General features: G+C 55.7%; 1 protein-coding gene across 1 annotated transcript in view; it reads right to left on the reverse strand.

Moving 5' to 3' along the window:
- dedd (death effector domain containing) overlaps nucleotides 1–8,611 on the reverse strand; it is a 114,589-nt gene extending 105,978 nt beyond the window's left edge. The window contains exon 1 of the mRNA XM_041173995.1: nucleotides 8,431–8,611. Coding sequence (XP_041029929.1) covers nucleotides 8,431–8,578 — 148 coding nt within the window. The 5' untranslated portion in view covers nucleotides 8,579–8,611. The remainder of the gene's footprint in view (nucleotides 1–8,430) is intronic.
- Nucleotides 8,612–8,617: the final 6 nt, after the last annotated feature.

Here is an 8,617-nt window from a genome sequence, read left to right on the forward strand (position 1 = left end):
TGACACCAGAAAACGGCCCCCTCGCCAATGACACCAGAAAACGGCCCCCTCGCCAATGACACCAGAAATCGGCCCCCTCGCCAATGACACCAGAAATCGGCCCCCTCGCCAATGACACCAGAAATCGGCCCCCTCGCCAATGACACCAGAAATCGGCCCCCTCGCCAATGACACCAGAAATCGGCCCCCTCGCCAATGACACCAGAAATCTGCCCCCTCGCCAATCACACCAGAAATCGGCCCCCTCGCCAATCACACCAGAAATTGGCCCACTCACCAATCACACCAGAAATCGGCCCCCTCAGCAATGACACCAGAAATCGGCCCCCTCACCAATGACACCAGAAATCGGCCCCATTACCAATGACACCAGAAATTGGCCCCTTCACCAATGACACCAGAAATTGGCCCCTTCACCAATGACACCAGAAATCGGCCCCTTCACCAATGACACCAGAAATCGGCCCCTTCACCAATGACACCAGAAATCGGCCCACTCACCAATGACACCAGATATCAGGCCCCTCACCAATGACACCAGTAATCAGGCCCCTCACCAATGACACCAGTAATCGGGCCCCGCACCAATGACACCAGAAATCAGCCTCCTCACTAGTGACACCAGAAATCGGCCCCCTCACCAATGACACCAGAAATCGGCCTCTCACCAATGAAACCAGAAATCGGCCCCCTCAACAATGACACCAGAAATCGGCCCCCTCAACAATGACACCAGAAATCGGGCCCATCACCAATGACACCAGTAATCGGGCCCCTTACCAATGACACCTGTAATCGGGCCCCTCACCAACGACACCAGAAATCGGCCCGCTCAACAATGACACCAGAAATCGGCCCCCTCAACAATGACACCAGAAATCGGCCCCCTCGACAATGACACCAGAAATCGGCCCCCTCACAAATGACACCAGTAATCGGGGCCCTCACTAATCACACAAGTAATCGGGCCCCTCACCAATGACACCAGTAATCGGGCCCCTCACCAATGACACCAGAAATCGGCACCCTCACCAATGACACCAGAAATCGGCCCCCTCACAAATGACACCAGTAATCGGGGCCCTCACTAATCACACAAGTAATCTGGCCCCTCACCAATGACACCAGTAATCGGGCCCCTCACCAATGACACCAGAAATCGGCACCCTCACCAATGACACCAGTAATCGGGCACCTCACCAATGACACCAGAAATCGTCACCCTCACCAATGACACCAGAAATCGGCCCCTTCACCAATTACACCAGAAATCGGCCCCCTCTCCAATCACACCAGAAATCGGCCCCTCACCAATCACACCAGAAATCGGCCCCCTCAGCAATGACACCAGAAATCGGCCCCCTCAGCAATGACACCAAAAATCGGCCCCCTCACCAATGACACCAGAAATCGGGCCCCTCACCAATGACACCAGAAATCGGGCCCCTCACCAATGACACCAGTAATCGGGCCCCGCACCAATGACACCAGAAATCAGCCTCCTCACTAGTGACACCAGAAATCGGCCCCCTCACCAATGACACCAGAAATCGGCCCCTCACCAATGAAGCCAGAAATCGGCCCCCTCAACAATGACACCAGAAATCGGCCCCCTCAACAATGACACCAGAAATCGGGCCCATCACCAATGACACCAGTAATCGGGCCCCTTACCAATGACACCTGTAATCGGGCCCCTCACCAACGACACCAGAAATCGGCCCGCTCAACAATGACACCAGAAATCGGCCCCCTCAACAATGACACCAGAAATCGGCCCCCTCGACAATGACACCAGAAATCGGCCCCCTCACAAATGACACCAGTAATCGGGGCCCTCACTAATCACACAAGTAATCGGGCCCCTCACCAATGACACCAGTAATCGGGCCCCTCACCAATGACACCAGAAATCGGCACCCTCACCAATGACACCAGTAATCGGGCACCTCACCAATGACACCAGTAATCGGGCCCCTCACCAATGACACCAGAAATCGGCACCCTCACCAATGACACCAGAAATCGGCCCCTTCACCAATGACACCAGAAATCGGCCCCCTCACCAATCACACCAGAAATCGGCCCCTCACCAATCACACCAGAAATCGGCCCCCTCAGCAATGACACCAGAAATCGGCCCCCTCAGCAATGACACCAAAAATCGGCCCCCTCACCAATGACACCAGAAATCGGGCCCCTCACCAATGACACCAGAAATCGGGCCCCTCACCAATGACACCAGTATTCGGGCCCCTCACCAATGACACCAGTAATCGGGCCCCTCACCGGTGACACCAGAAATCGGACCCCTCACCAATGACACCAGTTATCGGGCCCCTCACCAATGACACCAGTAATCGGGTCCCTCACCAGTGACACCAGAAATCGGCCCTCTCACCCTTGACACCAGAAATCAGCTCCTTCACCAGTGACACCAGAAAACGGTCGCCTCATCAAAGACACCAGAAATCGGCCCCCTCACCAATGACACCAGAAATCGGCCCCCTCAACAATGACACCAGAAATCGGCCCCCTCACCAATGACACCAGAAATCAGCCTCCTCACCAGTGACACCAGAAATCGGCCCCTCACCAATGACACCAGAAATCGGGCCGCTCACCAATGACACCAGTAATCGGGCCCCTCAACAGTGACACCAGAAATCGGGCCCCTCACCAATGACACCTGTAATCGGGCCCCTCACCAACGACACCAGAAATCGGCCCCCTCAACAACGACACCAGAAATCGGCCCCCTCGACAACGACACCAGAAATCGGCCCACTCGACACTGACACCAGAAATCGGCCCCCTCACCAATGACACCAGAAATCGGCCTCCTCACCAATGACACCAGAAATCGGCCTCCTCACCAATGACGCCAGAAATCGGCCTCCTCACCAATGAAACCAGAAATGGGTCCCCGCGCCAATAACACCAGAAATCGGCCACCTCACCAATGACACCAGAAATCGGCCCCCTCGCCAATGACACCAGAAATCGGCCCCCTCGCCAATGACACCAGAAATTGGCCCCCTCGCCAATGACACCAGAAATCGGCCCCTTCGCCAATGACACCAGAAATCGGCCCCCTCTCCAATGACACCAGAAATCGGCCCCATCGCCAATGACACCAGAAATCGGCCCCCTCACCAATCACACCAGAAATCGGCCCCCTCACCAATCACACCAGAAATCGGCCCCCTCACCAATCACACCAGAAATCGGCCCTCTCACCAGTGACACCAGAAATCGGCCCCCTCACCAATGACACCAGAAATCGGGCCCCTCACCAATCACACCAGTAATCGGGCCCCTCACCAATCACACCAGAAATCAGCCCCCTCACCAATGACACCAGAAATCGGGCCCCTCACCAATGACACCAGAAATCGGACCTCTCACCAATGACACCAGAAATCGGCCCCCTCACCAATGACACCAGAAATCGGCCCCCTCACCAATGACACCAGAAATCAGGACCCTCACCAGTGACACCAGAAATCGGGCCCCCTCACCAATGACACCAGCAATCGGGTCCCTCACCAGTGACACCAGAAATCGGCCCTCTCACCCTTGACACCAGAAATCAGCTCCTTCACCAGTGACACCAGAAAACGGTCACCTCATCAATGACACCACAAATCGGCCCCCTCGACAATGACACCAGAAATAGGCCCCCTCAGCAATGACACCAGAAAACGGCCGCCTCACCAGTGACACCAGAAATCGGCCCCCTCACCAATGACACCAGAAATCGGCCCCCTCACCAATCACACCAGAAATCGGCCCCCTCACCAATCACACCAGAAATCGGCCCTCTCACCAATCACACCAGAAATCGGCCCCCTCACCAATGACACCAGAAATCGGCCCCCTCACCTATGACACCAGTAATCGGGCCCCTCACCAGTGACACCAGAAATCGGCCCCCTCACCAATGACACCAGAAATCGGGCCCCTCACCAATCACACCAGTAATCGGGCCCCTCACCAATCACACCAGAAATCAGCCCCCTCACCAATGACACCAGAAATCGGGCCCCTCACCAATGACACCAGAAATCGGACCTCTCACCAATGACACCAGAAATCGGCCCCCTCACCAATGACACCAGAAATCGGGCCCCTCACCAATGACACCAGAAATCAGGCCCCTCACCAGTGACACCAGAAATCGGGCCCCCTCACCAATGACACCAGCAATCGGGTCCCTCACCAGTGACACCAGAAATCGGCCCTCTCACCATTGACACCAGAAATCAGCTCCTTCACCAGTGACACCAGAAAACGGCCACCTCATCAATGACACCACAAATCGGCCCCCTCGACAATGACACCAGAAATAGGCCCCCTCACCAATGACACCAGAAAACGGCCGCCTCACCAGTGACACAAGAAATCGGCCACCTCACCAATGACACCAGAAATCGGCCCCCTCACCAATGACACCAGAAATCGGCCTCCTCACCAATGAAACCAGAAATCGGCCTCCTCACCAATGAAACCAGAAATCGGTCCCCGCGCCAATGACACCAGAAATCGGTCCCCGCGCCAATGACACCAGAAATCGGCCTCCTCGCCAATGACACCAGAAATCGGCCCCCTCGCCAATGACACCAGAAATCGGCCACCTCGCCAATGACACCAGAAATCGGCCGCCTCGCCAATGACACCAGAAATCGGCCCCCTCGCCAATGACATCAGAAATCGGCCCCCTCGCCAATGACACCAGAAAACGGCCCCCTCGCCAATGACACCAGAAAACGGCCCCCTCGCCAATGACACCAGAAATCGGCCCCCTCGCCAATGACACCAGAAATCGGCCCCCCTCGCCAATGACACCAGAAATCGGCCCCCTCGCCAATGACACCAGAAATCGGCCCCCTCGCCAATGACACCAGAAATCGGCCCCCTCGCCAATGACACCAGAAATCTGCCCCCTCGCCAATCACACCAGAAATCGGCCCCCTCGCCAATCACACCAGAAATTGGCCCACTCACCAATCACACCAGAAATCGGCCCCCTCAGCAATGACACCAGAAATCGGCCCCCTCACCAATGACACCAGAAATCGGCCCCATTACCAATGACACCAGAAATCGGCCCCTTCACCAATGACACCAGAAATTGGCCCCTTCACCAATGACACCAGAAATCGGCCCCTTCACCAATGACACCAGAAATCGGCCCCTTCACCAATGACACCAGAAATCGGCCCCTTCACCAATGACACCAGATATCAGGCCCCTCACCAATGACACCAGTAATCGGGCCCCGCACCAATGACACCAGAAATCAGCCTCCTCACTAGTGACACCAGAAATCGGCCCCCTCACCAATGACACCAGAAATCGGCCCCTCACCAATGAAACCAGAAATCGGCCCCCTCAACAATGACACCAGAAACCGGCCCCCTCACCAACGACACCAGAAATCGGCCCGCTCAACAATGACACCAGAAATCGGCCCCCTCAACAATGACACCAGAAATCGGCCCCCTCGACAATGACACCAGAAATCGGCCCCCTCACAAATGACACCAGTAATCGGGGCCCTCACTAATCACACAAGTAATCGGGCCCCTCACCAATGACACCAGTAATCGGGCCCCTCACCAATGACACCAGAAATCGGCACCCTCACCAATGACACCAGAAATCGGCCCCCTCACAAATGACACCAGTAATCGGGGCCCTCACTAATCACACAAGTAATCGGGCCCCTCACCAATGACACCAGTAATCGGGCCCCTCACCAATGACACCAGAAATCGGCACCCTCACCAATGACACGAGTAATCGGGCACCTCACCAATGACACCAGAAATCGTCACCCTCACCAATGACACCAGAAATCGGCCCCTTCACCAATGACACCAGAAATCGGCCCCCTCACCAATCACACCAGAAATCGGCCCCTCACCAATCACACCAGAAATCGGCCCCCTCAGCAATGACACCAGAAATCGGCCCCCTCAGCAATGACACCAAAATCGGCCCCCTCACCAATGACACCAGAAATCGGGCCCCTCACCAATGACACCAGAAATCGGGCCCCTCACCAATGACACCAGTATTCGGGCCCCTCACCAATGACACCAGTAATCGGGCCCCTCACCGGTGACACCAGAAATCGGACCCCTCACCAATGACACCAGTTATCGGGCCCCTCACCAATGACACCAGTAATCGGGTCCCTCACCAGTGACACCAGAAATCGGCCCTCTCACCCTTGACACCAGAAATCAGCTCCTTCACCAGTGACACCAGAAAACGGTCGCCTCATCAAAGACACCAGAAATCGGCCCCCTCACCAATGACACCAGAAATCGGCCCCCTCAACAATGACACCAGAAATCGGCCCCCTCAACAATGACACCAGAAATCGGCCCCCTCAACAATGACACCAGTAATCGGGCCCCTCACCAACGACACCAGAAATAGGCCCCCTCACCAATGACACCAGAAATCGGCCCCCTCACCAATGACACCAGAAATCAGCTCCTTCACCAGTGACACCGGAAATCGGCACCCTCACCAATGACACCGGAAATCGGCCCCCTCACCAATGACACAAGAAATCGGCCTCCTCACCAATGACACCAGAAATCGGCCCCCTCACCAATGACACCAGAAATCGGCCCCCTCACCAATGACACCAGAAATCGCCCCCCTCACCAATGACACCAGAAATCGGCGCCCTCACCAATGACACCAGAAATCGGCCCCCTCACCAATGACACCAGAAATCGGCCCCCTCACCAATGACACCAGAAATCGGCCCCCTCACCAATGACACCAGAAATCGGCCCCCTCACCAATGACACCAGAAATCGGCCCCCTCACCAATGACACCAGAAATCGGCCCCCTCACCAATGACACCAGAAATCGGCCCCCTCAGCAATGACACCAGAAATCGACCCCCTCACCAATGACACCAGAAATCGGCCCCCTCACCAATGACACCAGAAATCGGCACCCTCGCCAATGATACCAGAAATCGGCCCCCTCAGCAATGACACCAGAAATCGGCCCCCTCAGCAATGACACCAGAAATTGGCCCCCTCACCAATGACACCAGAAATCGGCCCCCTCGCCTATGACAGCAGAAATCGGCCCCCTCACCAATGACACCAGAAATCGGCCCCTCACCAATGACACCAGAAATCGGCCCCCTCAGCAATGACACCAGAAATCGGCCCCTCACCAATGACACCAGAAATCGGCCCCCTCAGCAACGACACCAGAAATCAGCCCCCTCACCAGGGACACCAGAAATCAGCCCCCTCACCAATGACACCAGAAATCGGCCCCCTCACCAATGACACCAGAAATCGGCACCCTCACCAATGACACCAGAAATCGGCCCCCTCACCAATGACACCAGAAATCGGCCCCCTCACCAATGACACCAGTAATCGGGCCCCTCACCCATGACACCAGAAATCGGCCCCCTCACCAATGACACCAGTAATCGGGCCCCTCACCAATGACACCAGAAATCGGCCCCCTCACCAATCACACCAGAAATCAGCCCCCTCAACAATGACACCAGAAATAGGCCCCCTCACCAATTACACCGGAAATCGGCCCCCTCACCAATGACACCGGAAATCGGCCCCCTCACCAATGACACCGGAAATCGGCCCCCTCACCAATGACACCAGAAATCGGCCCCCTCACCAATGACACAAGAAATCAGCCCCCTCAGCAATGACACCAGAAATCGGCCCCCTCACCAATGACACCAGAAATCGGCCCCCTCACCAATCACACCAGCAATCGGCCCCCTCACCAGTGACACCGGAAATCGGCCGCCTAACCATTGACGCCAGAAATCGGCACCCTCACCAGTGACACCAGAAATCGGCCCCCTCACCAATGACAAGAGAAATCGGGCCCCTCAACAGTGACACCCAAAATCAGCCCCATCACTAATGACACCCAAAATGAACACCCTCACCAATGACACCCAAAATCAGCCCCATCATTAATGACACCCAAACTCAGCACCATCACTAATGACACCCAAAATCAGCACCCTCACCAATGACACCCAAAATCAGCCCCATCATTAATGACACCCAAAATCAGCACCATCACTAATGACACCCAAAATCAACACCCTTTTTAATGGTAAAGGAAAACAGCCCCAGCACTGCTGGCACCCAAACACTGCACCCTCTTTTAAGACACCGGAAGTCAGCACCCTGACTAATGACACCCAAGGTCAGCATGCTCACAAATGACACCCATATTTTGCACCCAAATCATCCCCCTCAGTGATGACACTCATAGTTGGCATCCTTATGAATGCCCGCTCCACCAACCCCCCCAGACTTGTCCATCTGAAATGGCACCCATGGTTTGCCCCCCTTACAAATGGCACCCACAGGTGCCGCCGCACAAATGGCAGCCCTTACCTGTCTTCCTGCGCTTGAGCGTGACGTAGGGCAGGAGGTCGTGCCGGGTGATGATGCGCAGGAGCTGCAGCACCTGCCGGAAGTTCGTCTCATCACAGCGGCCCTGCCGCTCGAGCGCCAGGAAGAAGTCCCGGCCGCTCCGGATCATTCCGCGCTCGTAGTCCTCGATGACATCGACGAAGAGAAG

The sequence above is a fragment of the Carcharodon carcharias genome, chromosome 24 (genome assembly GCF_017639515.1).
Source record: "Carcharodon carcharias isolate sCarCar2 chromosome 24, sCarCar2.pri, whole genome shotgun sequence".
In the NCBI taxonomy this organism is placed as follows: domain Eukaryota; kingdom Metazoa; phylum Chordata; class Chondrichthyes; order Lamniformes; family Lamnidae; genus Carcharodon; species Carcharodon carcharias.